The sequence below is a fragment of the Agelaius phoeniceus genome, chromosome 10 (assembly GCF_051311805.1).
Source record: "Agelaius phoeniceus isolate bAgePho1 chromosome 10, bAgePho1.hap1, whole genome shotgun sequence".
NCBI classification, from domain to species: domain Eukaryota; kingdom Metazoa; phylum Chordata; class Aves; order Passeriformes; family Icteridae; genus Agelaius; species Agelaius phoeniceus.
The window spans coordinates 14,696,030-14,717,597 of NC_135274.1; the positions used below are offsets into that span (position 1 = coordinate 14,696,030).

Consider the following 21,568-nt stretch of genomic DNA (forward strand, 5'->3'; position numbering starts at 1 on the left):
AATGGAGTTCTAAAAATTATTAAAGTAGGCTTTATGCAAAGATGCCTTCCCTTTTTTCTTCCCTAAAAATGACTTTTTTATTTCTCTATACTTAATGCACTTAAGTCCTATTCTTAGTCCATTACAGGTCACTAGAACTACAAGTTTTTCAAGAGAAATTTTAGAAATTCAAGAGAAATAAAATATTTTTATTGAGGCAACTGGCATAGTTGGAGGGGTTGAAAAAGAAGGAGCACAAGATTAATCAACCTAAGGTACAGGTCACCTTATTGATTAAAATTATCTTTACACAGAGGAGATGGGCTGAGCATTAGGGCTTATATAGCCTGACTGTTAACCAGAATGAAAAGAACCAAGTGATTCACATAGATGGACTTTCACCCAAACATTCATTGCCTCAATGGCAACAGTAGCAAGGAGAAGCTCACATCACATACTTTTAAAATTATTTATCTGTGATGTGCTCTTGTGAATTTTCTCAAAATCCACCTTGGATCTGGCCCATCACTGAAAAATAATTTGGATCTGCAGTCACTGCTAGTCCAATCTGGATTCAGTTATGAAAATTATAATTACTATTAATGGCCAAAACTTGATTTAAGGCCATTAAAACCCTGCATTTAAGGCTCTCATGCTTACTACAGTAGCATCTCCCAAAGTGTTCTCAGAGGCCTGGTACTTCCTGGGGCCCCTCATGTTCCTACTGTCATGGGCAGAAGAATCATAAACAGCCCTAAAGATTAAGTCTGGTGATAAATGAGAAACTGTTTCTTTCATGGAAAGCTGTAGAGAATTATCCCCTCCCGATCAATTTTCTGTACAGGTAATGTAGGCCTGATTGGGTCAGAGTGAGTGAAAGTGATAAATTGCCACTCGACATCTTTCCCACAGAGCTGCAGAAAATGTGTTTGGCATCTATTAATGCTGTTTGGAGCTTGGCTAATATGGGACACACTCTGCACAATCATAGGGAAAAACCTTATGTCAACACAGAATCTGGCTGATCTCCCTGCCACTGCTGGAAGCTCTGAACAGAGACTTCCACTGTCCACTGATGGTCCTGGAATTAACCCCACTTCTGGTAGGTCCTTAGCCAATCCACTCAACACTGCCCCAGAAATGCATTTTACAGAAAATGCTTCTCCAAAGAAAATCATCAAATTCAAGACCTGTCAAAACTACATGTTCTGCTTTTTTGTCCCTTTTCAGTGGAAGGAAACAGGAAAACAGGGTCCAATTTAAAATTACACTTTCATTTGCATGTATAAGAGAAAGAATGGCCACATATCCACTAGCCCACTCCAATTAGCCCAGCAGCACTCAAATTAAACTATTCCTCACACAACTGATCCATCTGGTTTTGATCACTGGTGAAAATGAACCCACGTGTGAAAGTAACACGTACCAATAAAAAGATGTATCATTCTGTTTTGCAGAAGAAGTGGGGGGGGAAGAAATACCAACATCACTAAAAATAGCACAGGATGTGAACAGAACATACTGGCCAGAACCAAACATGCCACAAAGGGCAGGAAAATAAATTTATCGGAATATAAAACATTTTGCTAATTTTAACTAAGTGTTAACAACTGTCCAGGGACTATTCTGACTGTAACTATGTTATTTGGGATGATGTAACAGGTTTTACACCAACTGCAATGTGAACTCTTGATACTCAGCACTTAGTACTATGGTGCAGTTGACAAGTTCCATCAGCTTGATGAACTTGGAGATCTTTTTCGACCTTAATGATTGTATGATTCCATTCTGTGATTCTATGATCCAGTACTAGGCAGGCACTGGGTAAGGCTGCAGGCAGCAAATGCACAGCTACAAATGCAGTTGATGGCCAGGTCACAGCACCCAGCAGTTCCAACAACATTAAAGTTGCCCCAGTTAACTTAAATGTGTGACTCTGAGGCAGAATATAGCACACATTTGGTGGCTCTGACATTCACAAATCAAGCCACAGCAAGGCAGTGATCTGCAGCTTTTCTGTGCCTTCTCCCCAGAAGTTCATATTTTGGCCTTAGCTTCCCATTAGGTCACCTTATGTTTTGCTCATTTTCAGCAGATAAATCTGGCTTTATCAATTAAATTCTCACCAGAAGGCACTCACTAGCACTGCTGATCAAATTACACAGATGCAGAGAAGAGCAATCAAATGTGGTATTACCATCCATGCAGCTTGGAATATAAGCCAAAGAATATATGGGAGAATTTTAAGCAGGAAAGGACATTGTGCTAGCAGGTAAGTTTCTAGTGCAGAGACACTGAAAGAAAACATGGACAGGATGCAAAAGTTCATCAGGAAGTCACATTGCTTCAAACTCTAGCATCACTTTCAAAAAACATGGAAATTTCACATGCAAAACTGACTGGTAACCTATTCTCAAATTAAAGCACATGAAACTCCATGTGTACACAAGAAAATGCCTTCCTATCACACATGCCCAAAAACCAGAACACATTGCCCAGAAATGTTGTTGAGTTTCCCTCCTTGGAGATGGTGTTCAAAACTTGGCTGGACAAGGCCCTGGGCAACCTGCTTTGTGCTATCCTGTTAATGTCTGCCTGATACAGGTCAACCAAGGACTGAGATAAACAATTTCAGCTTTTCCTCTTTGATTTATACTGCTCCTTTAATCAAATAGAAAGGGAACATTCTGTTTTCTTGATTAAGAATCACTTCAAAAAGTTGCCATCTTTCTCATATGAAGCTATTGTTTAGTCAAATGCATTCAAACAGGCAATTCATTTCAGTGTTCCCAAACTCAAAAGGGATTAAGACCTGATGAAGTGCTTTAAAGACAATGTACTGTCCCTCTGCCAGGTCTCCCAGGAGTGACATTGGAGATACCAGACAATTCACAGAGGAAATGTCCCTCAGTACAGATCACAGCTGCAGAGGCCCATAACAAAGGCAACACTTAGAAATTCTTGATTCTTTAACACAAAAAAATATAGCTCACACACAAAAGTGAATGAAATGCAGTTAAGTCCCAACAGTTGTGTGAGAGTTAAACATGAGCTTCTGGGGACGGTATTTCCAAGTTGGCTCAAAGTTGTCAAACAACTGCTGACATATAATGGTAATTCAGAAAAGGCAACTTTTGCTGTTAATGATCCAGACACAACTGCCTCAAAACCTGTGCTAGAAATTAAACCTGTGCTTACAGTGCAGCCTGCTCTGAACTCTGCTTTGCTGACATACGGCCTCAGCATGCTTCCTGTCACTTTGAATTCTTCCAAGGACAGATGTGGGCTGTGCATTGAAGCAGGTTGTCTCTGTGTTCCCTGCTGCACTCAGAACAGCTGCATTACAGCTGCATACAGCATTTACTACAGGAGGAGAGGAAGCAGCCAAATGCTTTTGATAATGGGACTGCGTCCCTGTCCTTTACAGGAAGGATGCCAGGCTACTTGTGGTAAACTTTGCAACCACAGAAAGCAGAAAATTTGCTATCAGTAAGTGAATATATACAGCTTAGCCAAGAAACAGGGAAATAGGGAATTCAACAGTTGGCAAGCACTAAAATCTTCTCTTTCTGCATTTAACAGGAGACCTAAGATGCTTAACTGGAATTTTTCAAGGAAAGTATGAATCACACTGCTTTAATAAAAAAATCAACTTGCAATTTCCTGGCTTCATGGGGAAAAATAAAAGATTCAGGTTTCTTTTTAATACATTTGATATGTTAGGGCATAATGGGGAAAAAAAAAAGGATAACAGTTCAGGAATAACAGCTGTCATTCCCACAGATCCCTGTGTTGTAGCTGCTGACTTGAGAGAGTGAAGCCACTGAGTACAGCTCCATATCACAATGACCCACCAGCTCATGTCCAGAAGTGACACAGCTCAGAGCATCTCTGTTCCTACCAGAGTTAGCCCAGAACCTAATCAGCCTTCCACACAAATCAAGAGATGCTAGTGAATGCTATAAATGGCAAACAAAACTCAAAAGACAGATGTGTTGTTATGCAGCACAGCAGTGATGTCATTGCTGACATGTATGTTGCATCAGCACTCATCAATATTGGGCCTTTTTCCCCATTGCAAAGGTGCAACATACTCAGATTATGGAGTAGAAGTGAAAAGCTTTATGTATTTACTGCAAATACAGCAGTAAATGCAAAAAGCTTTTCACTTCTAGGTTTATGTCCCTGTTCATAGGATGCATTTTCTTTATAAAAAAAATAACCTCACATATGTGAAGTTTCAGAAGTTCAAGTGCTCATCACACTTAGGAAAAAAATTCTAATTTCACTCACATCTAGAAACCAAGATCCTTTTCTCTTAAAAAACTGTCCCCACACATGACAGCAAAAACTCTGTCTCCCATTCTCTTCCCTGGCCTATATACACAGTATGTGTATATATATACATATATATATATATATATATATATATATATATATATATATATATATATATATATGTATGTATATACACACACACATTACTGTGTATATACATATATACAGTAATGCCATGAAGGTCTCTGAATTAATTCTTCACACCCACTAAAAAAAAAATCAAAGAAAAAGTGGGTCCTTGTGCTATATTTTCAAACCAACTAAAAACAGCTATTTCACTCAAAACCTAAGCTGCGAATACTCTAAAAAAAATGGAATTTCCAGAGGGTGTTTTATGTAATTTTACACATAGCTTTTATTAATTCTTCAATGATTTTTTAAATGTGCCCAGAAACTGAATTAATAAAAGGTTCAAAAGGATCATTCATTTTGTACAGATTTTCAGAAAACTATTCTGACATTTTTCTCAACAAATGAAATACTGTTCATGACCTGAGGGCTTTCTTTAAGGATCATAAATAGAACATTTCCTATTTGAATGGAACTAGAATTCCTAATAACATAACGACATTTTATACTTTCCCTCTTTCAATGCCCATCTTTGAATCATTTCTGAAAAGCAGCAATGTAATCCTTACAAATGCAGAACACCTTTCCTCCATTTAAAAGGAAGGATGAATAGAAATTTATGCTTTACCTCTAGCTTTTGTCACCACTATTCCTTTGCAGTTTCAGTCTCTCACATCTCTTCTGTAAGTTGTACTGTCACTGATAGAAGTTCTGGCAACAACATGTTCAGCAATAAAAGATTGTTTTAAAATAATGAATTATTTTAATATTTTAACAAAAAATGCATTTTTATTATATGCTTTCTAGACTAGAAAATCAATTACATCTTAGAATTTAAAAAAAAATTAAAACTTGCTTTTTAAAAAGCCCTATTACACTATACTTACACTTCACTTTGTTCAGGTATTATGTATTTGGAAATCACAAAGCTCATTTCCTAAGATTGCAATGATATGCAGTTAAGAGAGGAGAACTTCCTTGTTAATTGCATAGCCCAGTATAAACTCCTGGCTAATACTGAAAAAGCAGTTCTTGAGAGGCAATTCTGCATTTTATGTGCACTAGCATATCCACTTAAAATCTATTAAAATGTAAAATATTAAAAACCTGAAATACAGACTCCAGTACTCTCACATGAAGTTCAATCCAGACTAAACTTCATGTGGACATATCTGCAAACCTCCAGTGCAAACCAGCTGTCTGCAGGGCTGCCCAGCCAACTCCACTGTCAGGGCCCATCACAGCCCTGAGCACCTGAAAGCTTTGGTACTGGCAGCACTCAGCTTTGCAAAGGTTTTTTCCTCTCTCAGGACAACTCTGAGTCTGGGAATCATTAATTACCCTCAATTTGTCTGAAGCCCTGGCTCATTCTCTCATTCTCAGTACCACAGTGTCACTAAGGAGGGAATTGTGCCACTGCTTAGGGAGAGCTCCAGCCTGCCCAGCACTTGGCCGAGGCAGGAGGACAATTCACAGAGCAGAGGAACAGCAGCACTCCTCCACAGACATCAAAGTGATTTGTTTTCTAACAAGGGAATGAGTCACTCTCACGCCTGGTAAAGTTCAATTAAACATCTTTAGGGGAAAATTTATGATTAAACACAGAATCAACACTGTTGATGGATACCACATATTTATCCAGGCTTCTGGGCCTCTTTTAATATTTAATTTTGCTTTAATGACCATTATGTGTCTAGAACCTGAATTACTGACAAGTTAGCTAGAATCTTCCCTCACTTTTCGTATCCTTCCAGGTTTCTGCACTCTTCTAAAACAATGTCTTTCCTGTCAGACTCTGTAAACCAAGTAATGTTTGCTGGCCATCATGGCCTTGGATTCTGAGGAAAATTCTGTCCTGCACATGATTATGGACAATTATCCTGAGCAATTTCTGGAATCCCTTCCAAAATGCTCTCACTACTTTTTGTGACACTGTTTTGCTCAGCTTCCCTAACTCACATTGAGATGTAACTCAGGAGTCAGTGCTGCTTCCAAAGGCATTTCAAGAATTCTCCTGGCATGCCACCATGTTACATGTTTAGTTTATGGAGAAATGAGTACATAAAGTTCATTAAAACACATTGAGTATTTTAGCACTATGCACACTGAACTCAATGAACTCCTTGGGAGATAAAACTAAGTTACTGATAAGACTGCACCCTATAAAAAATTGAACAAAACATCCACCATGACTTGCAGAGTGAGTGTGAGAGTTCTGAGTAACTTTAAAAAATCTCTGCTGAATCTCCCACTGGCAAGCTCAGACACCAGCACCCACCTGCTCCTGGCATCTGTGCAGGATGGACTTTGTGAGATTGCTACTTGAAGGCTTTTTCACATTAATATGTAGATTCCAAACAGCAAATTCAGCTGGGATTTTAAAGTAGAAGCAAAAGTGCAGATTTAATGGGAAGAAGCTCCTTCCAGTTCATGGAAACATACTCCTCCTCTTACAGGAGTAAATTCAGAGAGGGGGAAAAACCCTATAAACCCCAAACCACAAGCCAGTCCTTTGCCAGCCTGCACAATCTCTCAGTTCTACAGTGCTTGGTGTTGTGAGGTATCCTACACATCAACAACCTTAAGGCTCTCCTAACTGCTGCTTCAGGGCATGTAGAAGACCATTTAATCAGTCACCAGACACCTTTGCTTCAAGCAGAATTCTAAGATGCAAGACTTTCTTCAAGAAACTTCTTCAGACACTGCCTTAGCTGCACAGTGAAATGAGATTTTTCAGAAGACATCATCATTCCTTCCACAACAGCTCCTCAGCGGCCTGAGAATCTCAGCAGCCCCCACCCATCCTGGAGCCAGACACGGTTTCTCATGACCCCTTGTGGCAGCAGCACCAGCTGACAGGGCTTTTGTCTTCAAAAAAGTAACTTAAGATGTGAAACAATGATATAGCAGAAAATCAAACACAAACCAAAAAGCACCAGCTTATAATCAATTAATCTGAAGAATAGCAACAATCTTCAAAAAAGGAATATTGCCCATAAAGACACAAAGCATAAAATAATAGAAGCATTATTTTAAAGTAATAAAGTCAGAAAACTGAAACAATCTAATGCAATTTGAAGTGCATGTGAGCGATAGATGTACAACTATAATAATAATGCAAGTATGAATTATTAACACTTAACATATTATTACATATGTAAACATATTATTACATATTATAGCATAACTATTTCTTACCTCTTTCTAACTGGAAAATTAGAATTTTCTTTGCACTTCCAGGAAATGCTTCAGGAAGAGACTGGTTGAGAAGGGAAAAGCTTCATTGTCCAGAAACACAAGGACAAACTGACTCAATTAGGCTAATTTATTTTGATATTTATGTTGCATGCAACTGGATAAACAGCAAAATAGTGAATTTTACTTCCCGTTTGTTTTCAAATCATGTTTTGAGAAAATGTCTTTTAACTATACCTGAAAAAAAGAAAATTGTGGTTCAATACTATTCTACTGCAAACACGTCAGTCCCAGAAGAATTAATAGATGGCTCACCTTGAAAAGGAATTCAGAGATAGCTCTAATTAAATAAATTAAATCCAACAAAATTATTTACTATATAGTCTTATTTTCACAAATATCCTCATCAAGGCAGACAAGAAGAATGTTTTCTCAGTCGTTAACTGAGTAAACACACTGGTTTTTGATGGAAGGTATTTCACTTTCTCTCTATGCAACTTGGTGCCTGAAATCCTGACTCAGCCCCTCATACAGCTTCTGGAACAGTGTCAGTTTTTCCTGTCAGGGCAGAAACAACTGGCTTTGCCTTGACTTGGTTGGAGGTTAACAGAATAAAATACAAACAGATTTTATGTAGTCAGAGATGAGCACTGGAGGACAAAAAGAAAGTTTCTGGGAGGAATATTCAAGCAGAACTGTAACTCTTACTGAACAGTCATTAAAGGGTTCTCAAAAGCATTGGCTGTAGCATCCTCAAAGCAATAAAACCCTAAACCAGGAATAACTCATATTTGTTCTTCAGATGTAAAAAATAATAATCTATATTTCACTCATGTCATCTACACTGGGATTACTGCACCTTCTTGTGTGTCTTCCTTACTCTCACCCGTTACTGTGTTGGGAAACACAGCAGAGTTAGCAAAGACAGCCCTGCCAGCAGCAGGATCCACCCCAGGATCACACACAGCATCAGCACCCTATGAATCAGACAAAAAATTCCTAACATTAAAAAAATGGGCATTTTCCCAAAGGGATACTCAGAAGCAACAGACAGCTTAAGTCCGCAAAGTTCCTGAAGGACTACTGTGACTCCAGAGAAACAAACCAGACATTTTAAGCCCTGCCTAACCTCTTGTCAAGCTGCAGACATTTACTCTGTTTGCAATTCAGAACTTTAATTTATAACCTGCTAGAGACCAAAAACCAGAATTTTGGCCCAAGATTTGCTGGCAGTTAACACAAACTACAATTTATTGAAGTTGTGAAGTGTGGATTGGCCACCCGAAGCACGGATGGAGTCAAGCCCTCCTCCAGTATCCCGGGTGTGCTTTGGCAAGACCCAAAGAGGCTGCTGGGAGCAGGGAAAGAAGGTACCACAGACACTGCAAATGACAATAACCAGTGGAAAAGTTAACCAAGCTAAACAGAGAAACAGCCATGGGCTACAAACCTGCAAATCCTGACCTCCATTTGCCTCCGCTCTGAGAAATGCTCGACAGACTTCTCTTGGAAAATCAGGTTTTTGGTCATTTCTCCAACCAAATCGAGGCAAAGTCTCCACAGCACAACCGCAGCCCCTGCCAGTGGTGGTGTCACCACCAGGGGCCATGGACACCTCACCTGTGCTGCCCCTGGGGGCTCCACGCTGAACTTCATCCTCCTGCAGCAGGAAACATTCACCACATCTCACCTCACCTGCTACTCGGAGCTGCAAGGAAGAGTTTGGCTTCCTTTTTTTTTTTTTTGCTGTAAAGAACCCAAATAGACACTCAAATGGCCTTCAGGTGAAAACTAAAATAACCTTGGAGAATGACATTACCTCAGTGAAGTAAAGAACATCATTGTCTCAGAAAGCAGGTTTGGAAGCAGAGTGGCAGGAAGGTCATCCTTGTAAATTGTGGAACCCTGACACAAGAACTGATCTCTCCTGCTTTGAGAAAGGAGTTTCTCAAGATCAGCAAGCTTTCTTCTCATGTAAGCATCCTCTACTGGCAGGGATGCAATATACTTGTATCTTTGTGCAGTTACACAGTCTTAAACACAAATACTATTATTTGATGGATTCAAAACCACAATGTTTTGAAGCCCAGGACCCTTCTCTCCACCATCTCCACCAATTTTTTGATACACTACCTACAGTGGTAAGGTCCTAGACTTAGCTGAAATTGCCAAACACACTCAGCTAGGAGAGAGTGCAAAGAAAAATGCACACCCTAATTTGTCTTCATTTATATGCTTTGGCATAAAGTACAAGCTGTGCTTTAGAAACTCAAATGCACAAGAGTCTATGAGCAGGTCAGTCCTGCGGACTGCATTCCTTTGACTAAGATTGTCTTTCCTCTACAGATGAAACATGTACAAACCATGTCAATTTTATCCATTTTCATCAATTTTTTTTCTTTCACAAGAAGTCTAATCTGACAAGATGTGGAATATGAGGTGCTGGATATTAGCTTAAATAGTTTCAGTATTTTTTTTTTATTCTCTGTGTAGAAAGGATTGTTAACACCAACAGTTCTTGTGCCTGCCCCAACCTGAGCAGGAACTTGTCTGCTGCACAGGGCAATGTAGTAACACACAGACCACCTTGGAATGAGCCTGCCCTAGACACTGCTAATGGGATTTTTGTGTCAGTCATTGAAAACAAATGTCTCTAATGCTTTTACACTCCACTGATTTTAACCTGTAATTCCCACACTCAAATGTTATGAATACAAATCTTATTTGCAGCCATTGCTGCCTAAGAGAGATATGTAAATCACCCCATGAGCCTGCACCAGTCTGAGGGAGAGACTGAAGCTATCACTGCTTTGATTTCCAACAGCCTGCCCTCCATCAAGGCATATCTAAATTTCCAGTCATATTCTTAGCTGTTGGGTTTTTTAATTAATACAATTCCATAAAAAGTAGGTAATTATGATGGACAAGTACTTAGAAATGCTAACACAGATCTTGAACTTCTATGAAAGTGTTTGTAATTGTGATGAAGTAGCTTGTCCAAGAAGCATGGGAGATTCTGTCCTTCCAAGACAACCTAATCACAATGCACCAGCGTGCCAGAAAGCTGAAGAAGTCCCCAGAGAACTTTCAAAGACTTGATTCAGTTCTTTCATTAAGCACTAGGTTCAGCAGACCCAGATGCAATTTCAATTAGGGAAGGTAACAGTCAAACCATGTTCAATTTCCTCTATACTGAGCTTTTGAGATTCTAAGAGTTCACATGACATACCATGTGGTTTTAAATCCCATTGTGATTGGTATCTCTCAAAACAGAAAATCTTACTTTAAAACTTAAAAAATACTCTTTCCAGACCCATTACACATAAATAGCAAAGAACAGTGATTGTTGTGATAGACAATCTTATTACCACCTCCATCTCATTTGAGAATGACTTTTTGAGAAGTACTGGCAGTACTTACAATAAAAAACAATTTTACACCTCATCTTTATAAGGAAGATCAGCTTGAAAATTACTTCTTACACAGCAAAGACTTTCACATTTACTTCACTATCAAGAAACAATTTCTGTCCTGTAATCCAAAGAAATTCAAACCAGAATGAAGAGCATTAACCAAACACCTTTCAGAATCCAGGTAAAAACAGAACAAGCCTGAAAATCCAGCCAAAGAGAAAGAATATTTATTCTTTCTATCTTAAAAGAGACTAAAACAAAGGACCAAGAATCTGAATACAGCTTCTTTAGTTCACTGATTCTGTTAAAAAAAATGTAACAAACCATTTTAATGTTGCAGCTTTATTTAAAAGAAAGTGACTTTAGAATTTTTGGTAACATATTTTTTATACAAAATTGATACAACGAAAAATAAACTTCAGCAGTGTTCTAGAGCAATTACAGGCTGTAAACTCATAGTCAAATGTACTATATTGGAAAAGGTAATTTTGTTCAAAGCTTATTTGCAGACCAGCACCAAGTGATCCTGAAAGTCTAGTTTTACTTGACATGCCAAAAACCTCAAATTCACACTTCTAAGTAAGGAGTTGTTCAATCTCACCTGTCTTCCAATTTACAGTAACAGTTGTGATTAACTCTGTGCAAGAAACACATCAAAACTTCCTACAATACCTTCAGTGAGTGAAGTTCAACTTTCATACACCTTTGCAAGTTTATAAGGAGTCATGGACAACAAGGTATTTGCCATTTACGTGGAACTCAGAAGTCTATTAAGAAATTTCAAAGCCCTGTAACAGTTCTTTTTAAACTATTTCATTTCAGCAGGTCAATTTCCTTGATCTTGGGATCACATTTTTTAAACCTACGTTTGCAGTACATCAACATTCCAACATATCCACAAGCAGTATGAACAGAATCCAGCATGGAAAGGGAAAAACCAAAACCCAAGCTACACAATCCTGAAATCCTTTTACCATTCTTATCACATGCTCAGTAGAAAGCAAAACTCCTCCCAAAACTCTTTTATTTCTATTTTTATTTTGTCTGAAATCAAGTTTCTCAAATAGAAAACCTGTTTTGGGAAGAAACTTTCTCATTATAAACCCAGTTCCTCAAACATCCCATTTTGGGGTAACTTGGCTTCATGCAATCCTTACAGGCACAGGGAAGATACTGCCCTCAAATATTAAAGCTGTAGAGATCTAATACTCAAACTGGGAAACAATAGTACTGCAATTCTTGTATTTGCTCTTCTCTGTCATGCAATCACAACTGTAATTTGTAGAAGACAGCAGAGGTCTGTTTCCTCTCTCTGCTTCTCACTTCATGATTCCTGAACTCAATCTGATTTGTTTTATTATGGCTGTTCATGTAAACGTTCTAGGAACAGCATCAATGGAAAAGGATGCTAATCCAGTAATGCCAGAAAATCTGCAACTTAAAAGTATTCTCTTGAGAAATTGAAAATTTCCTTATAAATTCCACTTCCTTTTCAGGCTCTTTGCCTTTTGCTTTCCTCTGTGAAACATCCACCAATCATCCCTTATCACTGATCTCCACCCTGTGATCCCAATGTAAACAAAACCCAGTAGAATAATCAAGTTTTGCCAGAGAACAAAAATAGCACCATAACATTACATCTTTGCTCCTTTCAGTAAGTTATAGCAGCATTTTGAGACCAAAGCCTCAGCATTCTAATGCTTAAAGCCTCGCTCCCAGGTCCTCTGCAATGCTTTGGATCCTGGTATTAAAACGAAGAGGTATTGAACATAGGATGTGCTCACAGGATAGGAGTTTCTGTGAACTGTGTGTAACAGACCTGCTTTGTGCCTGGGGACATTTACTATGCAGATTTGGCTCTCTTGTGAGGCTGAGGAGTCACTGGCACTGAACAGTTTTGCCATAGCCACCTCTTCCAGCATCATAGTCTTGCCGATACTCATCTCGGACCTAACAGAGGAGGGAGAAAGGGAAGTCCAGAAAAGACAAGGAAAAACAATTTCTCAAAAACTGCTGCAGCATTAGAATACAGTCACACTAACATCACAACATCTAAGTGGCTACATGGAGGTGTCTGACCAAACAGAAGGTGAAGTGCATCATGCAGAAGCCCAGAACAGGATAAACCAACTTCTTCTTTCATCATGTCTGGGGACTCTCTAATCACCACAGCCCAAGCAAGGATGGCCAGCCTTGGCCTTTGGCAGTACAAGCCACTGCCACCTACTCCACTTGGGGCAAACCAACTGCAGTCCTGTGTGTTCCTAACAACCCCTTACATTTTCTGGGCTTACTTAAAAGCATTATTATCTCTCTAGGCATCCAAGAGCTGGTTCTGCAAGTACTTCTAGTGAAATGTAGGAAGGAGTTATTTATTCCTAGTGGATTATACTGCCATTGATCAGATGTCTTCCAGTTTTATCTTAAACAATGACTCCTAAGCTGCTATTTCTGAAATTTTTCTGTATTTATTCAAAATCAAGAAGTTTGGCAAAGTCACCATTCCCTTAAAATCCCAGGCTGTACAGCAACCTACCTGCCCTCCTGATCGTCCACGGCCATACTGCCTGCCCTCCTTAAACCCTGCATCCCAGTCTGTCCTTATGATCCTGTCATCCAGTCTGGTCCCGTTGATGTAGCGCATCGCATTTTCAGCATCTCCTCTGGCATAATACCTTAGGAATACGTTAATGAAAGAAACGGACTTCTATTTTCACCACGTGGGAAAATGAACACTGTCAAATGGGCTACAAAACCAAGTCTTTGCCTGAACCACTTTTATGAAGCTATACCATCTAAAAAAACTGCTAGTGAAAGGGTGAAACATGCAATAATTCAAGCATTAAAAAGTTTGTCAATCATTTAACAGAACAAAGCTCTATTGCTAAAGAGTGGGAAGCCCCAGGCATGCTCTGTTCATGCTGCAAACTTTCACCAGTCTGGTGATTTCACTGGAAGCAGTAACAGAATGATCCTCAGAAACGTGCACATAATGAAGTCATACGACAGGGATGAAAGATACCAACGGAAACTTTACACGTGTGTTTGTATGAAAAGAAAGATCTTTTTACCTCGGCACGGAGAATATGAATTTACTACAGAGGTCAACTACCCAACAGGTGTCTGGGTTAAAGTACCAAAGTGAAAGCAATCTGCTAACCCCACTCGACATGCAGTGTATGCTCGAATACAGAATCACGGTTGGAAAAGACCTCTAAGACTATCATGTCCAACCGTGAGCCCAGCATTGCTCTCTCTCGCCAGGGTCTCCCACAGCCGCTTTAGCAAATAATTAATTTTATCCTCGGAGGACTCCCCCGTAACTCAGAGCCTGCAGTGCAGAGCAGTTCACCCACACCCTGACGGCTCCTGCCGCGCTGCGCAAGGATACTCCACGAAGCAGAAGCCGCAGGCGGTTTTCTTCACTTTGTCCAGCCCCATGATGACCTTCTTAATGTCGCCGCTTTTACCGAAGAGCTCGTGGATCTGCTCCTCCGTGGTGTAGAAGGAGAGGTTCCCCACGTACAGTGTGCAGCTCTTCCTCAGCAGCCGCTCCTGGTCGTACCGCGTCCCCTGGGCCGCAAGGACACAGCGTTACCTCCCGGCACGGCCCGGCCGGACCGGACCACGCGGCCCCCGCCCCCGGCCGCGGCTCACCCGGAAATGCTGGTCCCGGTACTGGCTGAGTTCGGCGTAGGAGTCGCTGCGCAGAATGCTCAGCGTGCCGCCGGAGCTCATGGCGGCACCGCCCGAGGCCAGGCCAGCCCAACCTCGCACGGCCCGGCCGTGCCCAGCACAGGACAGACCCACACCACCCGACCCGGCTCGGCCGCTCCTCGCCGCCTTCCCACGCCCCGCGCACGCGCCCCGCGGCCGCCGGGCGCGCAGCCAATGGCGAGGCGGTGCGCGGCTCTCGTGAGCGCGGCGGGCGGGGCGTGCGGCACCTCTCGCGAGAACCGCGGCGCGCCCAACGGGCGGGAGCGCTCAGGCGCGGGGTCTCGCGAGAGCGGCGGCCATGGCGCTGCTGCGGGCGCTGCTGCTGCTGCTCTCTAGCCCGCGGTTCGTGGAGCGGCTCTCGGAGTCGCGGCCCATCCGCGCCGCCGCCCGGGTCACCGCCAGCGCCCTCACCCGCGGCCAGCGCGACCTGGCCCCGCGCCTGCTTCGCCTGCGCGACGCCTTCCTCGCCGAGCTCAAGGACGGCGCCCGCGCGCGGGGGTGGCCGTGGCCGCGCGGGCCGGGCCGCGGCGGCCGCCCCGGGTCAGCGCCGTGATCGCCGCTTGGAGCGGGAGGCAGCTGCGGACATCGCCGGGGAGGAGACGGGAACCGCCGCCGCGGCTTCCCTGCGCCGAGCGCACGGAGTGCACTGGAACCGGCGGGTGAAGGACCCCGGGAGCAGGTGACAGCGGGGCCCCGCAGCCGCTGTGGACACCGGCGGTGGCCGGGATGCGGATGGCGAGCTGCGGACTGGACGGTGCGTTCCTCATCGCGTGGCCTGGAGCGACTCCTCGGGAAAGCATGAACACGGGAAGCTGCTCCGCATCGGTTTCATGGATTTCCATTTCAAAGACAGTATACGCGTCCCACGGTTCTCAGGAACAAGCAGACTCACTTCCTAATCACCCACAATTCTGTGAAGATTGTCACTTTAAGCGCTTGATAAGAAACTTGAAATAAAATCACAATTCTCACAGGAGTACCTGTAACAATGTCTGTGTATACAGGAGTAATACTCTATATTTGATACAGTTTTGTTACAAAAAGGGTTTTCAGTGATGATGATGGACAGGATAACAGACATCTTACAGGAATGTAAAAGAGATTCAGTAGATATCCTAAATGCACGCTTCAAGTCTATTGTAGTAAGAAGGGTTTACAGGGAAAAAAATGACCAATAGAGGCACCCTGCATATAAATGGAAATACAGCTATATAATGGAAAAGGATGCATCCCTCATATAAAATGCCTAGGGCAGGTTTGCTTAAGACACTGTATCTGATGACATCTATGACACTACAGCAGTTAACCTTCCTTCAGAGCATGTTTCACTGTTTGATCCAGCTGAGTAGAGGCTCAGTTAACTGGGGAGGGTAATTTCCACTCCTTTTATCATCCCAGGTTAAAAGAACCTTGTACTTTGTCCGAGATAGTTTTCTGCATTGCTGGTAAAGTTAAACCTCCAGCATGGATGGAGAAAGTGCATCTACAGTGTAAATTCAAAGGTCTGGCTGGCAAGACAAAAGCAGTATATTGTTAATCTGAGCTGGTATTTGTAGTCCAGGTTGTGTTTCTGGCTCTCTGCAGGTTACCTGTGCAGTGGTAGAGAAGTCATCATCCCATGGGAATGGTGCTCCGTTGCATCCCCCAAGAGTTTCAAGATATACCCCACTCAGACTGCCAGAATTCATAAGTTTTATGAAAATAATGTTAAAGATTTAAGTTAAGAAAGCTGAAAATGGGAAGCAGGACATGGAATAACAGCTGTGGCACACAGTTGTGTCTTCCCAGTGTAAGAGCAAAAAGAAAATTAACTTGGAAAATACATTTTCTGTCACAATGCTTTCACAACTACGTACACTACTTTGTGAGTCACCAGTACAAAGACAGGCACCTTCTCTCTCCTGCCTCCCCCCAAACACACCCCTTTAATTTACAGGCAGGGCAGCAGTGAAGAGTGAAGGATGTGGGATGAACATACAGGCAACACAAGACAAAATGCTTTACAAGAGAGCGAGAGCTATGTTCCCTAAACATCTACGTCATGCCTATAGCTTGGAAAATACAGGCAAATCATTCATACATTCATTTTTCCTAGATTCTCCTTAGAGCCTGGCATCAACCTATATTATTCTTGTCTCTGTTGAAAGCCTGGCTCTTAAGACCTTATGTAAGGTTGTGTGGGTGAAGAACTGCCAAAAGCATTACCACCTTTGGGAGTGGAAATAATTCAAGTGTCAGATTTGTTTCAGAGAGAGAGGCTTGATCTACAATGCATGTGCCAAGGCAGGATGTTTTGGATCCAGAAGTTCATGTAGGCAAAACCAAACACTGTAGATCATGCTGTGCTATTGAGCGTGTACATCATTGTCAGCTGAAGCCCAGTTGTTGGTGTCCAGTTTCAAAAGAGGCTGCTCTCCAGTGGAAAGCCAGGATAGGAGCTGTCCTTCCCACTGAGCTGATTTCATGGAGAGCAGTTAGTGCACGGGGAGGAGGCGCAGGGGATGCGGCTCCTCCCTCGAGGCTGCCCTCCCTCCACGGCGGCAGAACCGGGGATCTCTGCCCTGTGCTGAGCCCGTTCAGAGATGCATCTGGTGAATCAAATCCCTCCCAGTTACCGCTTTCTGTCTGCGCAGCTCCTCGGTCCAGCTCCCGCAGGACCGGCCGCGCTCGGCCGGGGTGACAGTGGTGACAGAGCAGCGACAGCCGCGAGAGGAGCGGCGGGAGCGCGCTAGGGAAGGAGAGCCCGACCTGCAGCCGCGGAACACCGCGCACTGCGCTTAATGCCATGGCGGGGCTGCCCCCCCGAGCTGCCCGGGGCGGTTCACGAAGATGGAACTGTGGCAAGGAAGGCTAAACAGGCAAAGCTTGGATTTTAGGAATTAGCACAAGCACTTAGCCTGAAGCATCCTCCATGTTCTAAATCAGATTTAGCCAGATCAGGGCTGGGGATTTTTCAAGATGGACCCACCCAAGGCAGTGGTGACTGCAGTCTGGTCTAATGAATTTTTAAGAACATAAAATAAAAGATTACTGAGTCAGACCAGCTTTTGTCTAACCCTGTAACCTCTCTCCAGCAGCTGAATTAATGCCTATTATCAGTAAACACCCCACAGTCCCCAAACCCTGTCAGATTATTAGAGCTTTCAAAAATAAATCTCGCATGGAAACAGCTAAGCTTCAATCACAGTTTTGTGGGCTCTGATTTCATCCTCTCTCATGAGAAGTACAAAAGTTCACATGAAATACCACAGGGCTGAGTAAGTCAAATTTTAAGCAGGTTCTATCCGGAACTGGCTACCCTAAGAGTGTGAGGAATGGGAATAAAGAGATGTGGGAGAGCTCCCAGTGCCATTGCTGATGCTGAAAGGGGGTGTATGAAAGAGAAAGGTCTCACAGCACCATCAGACAGTACCCAAATGAAGTAAAAGACTAAAACTTTGTTCTCCTAAAATCTAAAGGCTCTGATGATCTCTGTTTAGCTCAAGGATGTAAAGTCCTAACTGACTCCTCCAATTTCCACTGGATAGGACAGGTATTTGTGGTGGGTCTTCCATTGATAAGTGAGGAAATATCAAAGTCTCGTTCTTGAATGAGACATCACATTTTGTAATTGTGGCTCTGACAGTACCAGGGATTATAATAAAGATGTGACAGTTGCTGCAGGTGAAATTGCTTGCTCGCTGCTCTACTGTCTGGCAGAGGGTTTCTTCTCCAGCCCCAGCCATGTCAATGACTTCCACATGCACATCTGTCTTCTTGATATTGAGCAGAGACCTCGGAGGCATGTAGGTGTGTGCAAAGAGCAGAGTGTAGTGCTGCGGGTGGCTTGAGGATGCTGGAGAATGGATGAGCTGCTCCAAGTGAAACAAACAGGGAATGAGCCCTCCCTGGTGTAAGCACCCAAACAGAAGTGCCCCCAGAAGGTTGAACAGAACAATGAGGAGCTTCCATTTCACAGCTCTGCTTGGTGACGCGCTGAACAGGACCAATGGCAGGATGAGAGGGATGAGAAACCGAGGCTCCTGGTGACTGAACAGGGAGAGAAATGCCAAAGGAACAAAATAAAACAGCAGCAAAATTGGACTGCCCTCAGAATGCACCAAGAGCCCAGGCAGCCCACGGCAACACCATCTGACCAGCATTAACTGATGGACATATTTCTTTAGCATTTTAAAGCCTGCGCCAATGGCCAGAATATGTAAGATACCAAACAGCATCACTCCATTGACTGTAAAATGTGTAACTCGTGGGTGACTTCCATGCAGTGCAAGATTATGAGGATTAAGATTATAGCTGAGAAAATTGAAGGGGGTTACTACCATTTTGTCATGTAATTGAACGATTACATCAATTAGGCTGCTCTTGTTAGTGCTGTAGAGGTTGTCTAAGCTCACGGAGGTAAAATAGAAGGTGTCAGCAGTTATGAAAACAAAAGCGGTAAAACATGCACATAGGATAAACTTCAAAAAGTCATTTATAAGAGTTTTAATGCTCTTTTGAGAGTCAACAATTAAACTGGCCCAGTATAGCAGAGGCATTAGAGCAAATGCCAGAAAGGTTGGCCTGTTGAAAAACCCAGCAGTTGTTATGACACCTAAGAGAGAGCTGCTTGTAGGCTCTGCTGAGCGGCCACTGGACTTCCTTGAAGAAACCAGTACCATGAGAAGAGCAAAGAGAAGTCCTTCGAGTGTGTTGGTAAACGTCCTTGTATAAAACACCAGCGTGACATAGGATCCAGCAAGAAGCACCAGTGCTTTCCATGGATCTGCTCCCCAGAAAGGAGCCAATCGATAAATGCTATAGTCGAGAATGAAAGAAAAGATTGTAAAGAGCAGGCGAGGAGATACAAGGAGAGTGTAGCTGTTGATGCAACTTGAACATATGTCCAACTGCTGCAAAGACTTGATCACCCAGTATGTAACTCCTGATGTCATTAATGGGAAAACAACTGTTCTGCAAGGAGAGTTGGAAAGGAACTCCCATGGATAATAGACCTGTAGATTTAAAATATCTCCTACAAAGGAAGAGAAAAATACATATAGATAATAAAAAATACGTATAGATAGTTTATTTTATTTAGTAATTCAGCATTAGGGATATTACTTGGTATAAGAGGTATCACAATACAGAGCAGCTCCTAAACTTTTGAAACTGGTGTCAGCCTTGGATGTTTTTAGGAGCGTACCATTCATTTTTACAAAACATCGAGAAGCCTGTCACAGTAATGTGATTCGAAGCGCCACTCGCTGTGGCAAGCACAGAGCAGGAACCCACCCACCGGGCCAGCTCTGCGGATCCTCTCCTGCCCGGCTTGCGGGACTCGCTCTGTGACACAGCGGGATCCCTCGACAATACCCGCCTGGCCGGCGATGCCCGTGGCCGCGCCGCTCCGCGTCCCCTCGAGCCCGCGGGGCCACCCGGTCCCGGGCGCATCCCTTACCTGCCATGACCTCGGGCGCCTGGAAGAACTCGTCGGGGTGCAGGTACCCGCTCTGCGGCAGGAGGCACCAGCCCGCCCGCAGCGCCGCCAGCAGCGCCCACAGCGCCCGCGCCACCATGGCGGCCCGGCCCCTCACGCCGCACCGCCAGGGGGCGCGCGGCGCACGGACGAGGCGCCGCAGCGGGAGCCCGGCGCGCATGCGCAGCGCCCCCGCCCGCTGCAATTGCCGGGCTCCCGGGATCAATGAGGCTGGAAAAGGCCCCGGGAGCACCGAGCCCGGGCCACGGCCCAGCCCACCGTGAGAGCCACACCGCCGCACGGAGCGGCACGGCCGGTCCTCCCTTCAATGCCTCCAGGGACGGTGACTCCACCACCTCCCGGGCAATCCATTCCGGTGTCTAATCACCCTTCCTGAGGGTGAATTCCTCCTGCTGTCCATCCTGAACTCCCCTGGCACAGTTTGAGAGCATGAGTTCTATGAGTGTGCTTCTCTCGGGAGAACAGCCCGACCCCCACCCGGCTGTACCATCCTGTCAGGGAGCTGTAGAGTGGGATAAGGTCACCCTGGAGCCTCCTCCAGGCTAAACACCCCGAGCCCCCTCAGCTGCTCCTCACGGGACTTGGGCTCCAGACCCTTCTCGGGCACATCCCAGCACTTCAATGTCCTTCCTGAACCGAGGGGCCCAGAACGGGACACAGCACTCACGGTGTGGCCTCACCAGTGCCAAGTGCAGGGGACAATCACTGCCCTGATCCTGCTGGCCACACTGTTCCTGATGCAGGCCAGACAGGATGCCACTGGCCACCTGGGCACACGGCAGCTCCTGTTCAGCTGCTGTTTCATAAATGACCAAAAGCACAAGGAGAAGAAACACAGTCGGGCTGCAGCTGGGCACAGCTTGCCCGTGGCCATGGGTTTGAGTGCTGGGCACAGCATCACAGCTCCCTGCACACACACTCACCCCACCGGGCACAGCCGGGGCTGGGATCAGTCTGTGTCCCACTCCAACCCCAGGAACTGGGAGCAACGGAACAGTGGGCAGTGAAAGGGAAAGGCAAATGTTCATATTCCAGAAAAGCAGAAGTTTAGCTACCAGGCTGGTTAAAGTGTGATTAAAGTTTTCATGTTTATTTGCTATTTTCACTTATTTATGTGATTGCTATCTGGCTTTACCAGGTTTTTATTACACTACATGTCTGTTCATCCCAGAATCATGAGGGGGTCTCTAAAGTCAGGAGGCCAGTGCCTGCCAGCAGCACAGCAACATCTGTGAATAGTGCAGCTATGGATAAAAATAAAACCTGAATACTACAGCCAGTAGAAATGGCTACTCAGAAGTGAAGTACTTTGTTTCCCGTACAGCAAATACAAATTTCAGGCACAAGGCACTCAGGATTGCCCCCTGTGGAAGGAGGA

General features: G+C 43.8%; 3 protein-coding genes across 4 annotated transcripts; 1 reads left to right on the forward strand and 2 right to left on the reverse strand.

Moving 5' to 3' along the window:
• Positions 1–11,199: 11,199 nt before the first annotated feature.
• Positions 11,200–14,938, reverse strand: NCBP2 (nuclear cap binding protein subunit 2). 2 transcript variants are annotated; one of them, XM_054639070.2, is made up of 4 exons: positions 14,652–14,921; positions 14,386–14,567; positions 13,531–13,669; positions 11,200–12,944 (listed from the first exon to the last, which is right to left on the reverse strand). In XM_054639070.2, the coding sequence occupies exons 1-4, from the start codon at positions 14,730–14,732 to the stop codon at positions 12,873–12,875; spliced, it is 474 nt and encodes a 157-aa protein (XP_054495045.1). In that variant the 5' UTR covers positions 14,733–14,921; the 3' UTR covers positions 11,200–12,872. The 2 variants fall into 2 exon arrangements, with proteins under 2 accessions (XP_054495045.1, XP_054495044.2); XM_054639069.2 differs by lacking the exon at positions 11,200–12,944 and having other exon boundaries at positions 12,985–13,669; positions 14,652–14,938.
• A 27-nt stretch (positions 14,939–14,965) lies between these two features.
• NCBP2AS2 (NCBP2 antisense 2 (head to head)) lies at positions 14,966–15,687 on the forward strand. The gene has a single exon (XM_054639330.2). The coding sequence runs from the start codon at positions 15,010–15,012 to the stop codon at positions 15,262–15,264; it is 255 nt and encodes an 84-aa protein (XP_054495305.1). The 5' UTR covers positions 14,966–15,009; the 3' UTR covers positions 15,265–15,687.
• Positions 15,688–16,386: 699 nt separating this feature from the next.
• On the reverse strand, positions 16,387–21,124 carry PIGZ (phosphatidylinositol glycan anchor biosynthesis class Z (Gwada blood group)). The gene is made up of 2 exons (XM_054639569.2): positions 20,152–21,124; positions 16,387–19,725 (listed from the first exon to the last, which is right to left on the reverse strand). Exons 1-2 carry the CDS (start codon positions 20,348–20,350, stop codon positions 18,164–18,166), a joined length of 1,761 nt encoding a protein of 586 aa, XP_054495544.2. The 5' UTR covers positions 20,351–21,124; the 3' UTR covers positions 16,387–18,163.
• Positions 21,125–21,568: the final 444 nt, after the last annotated feature.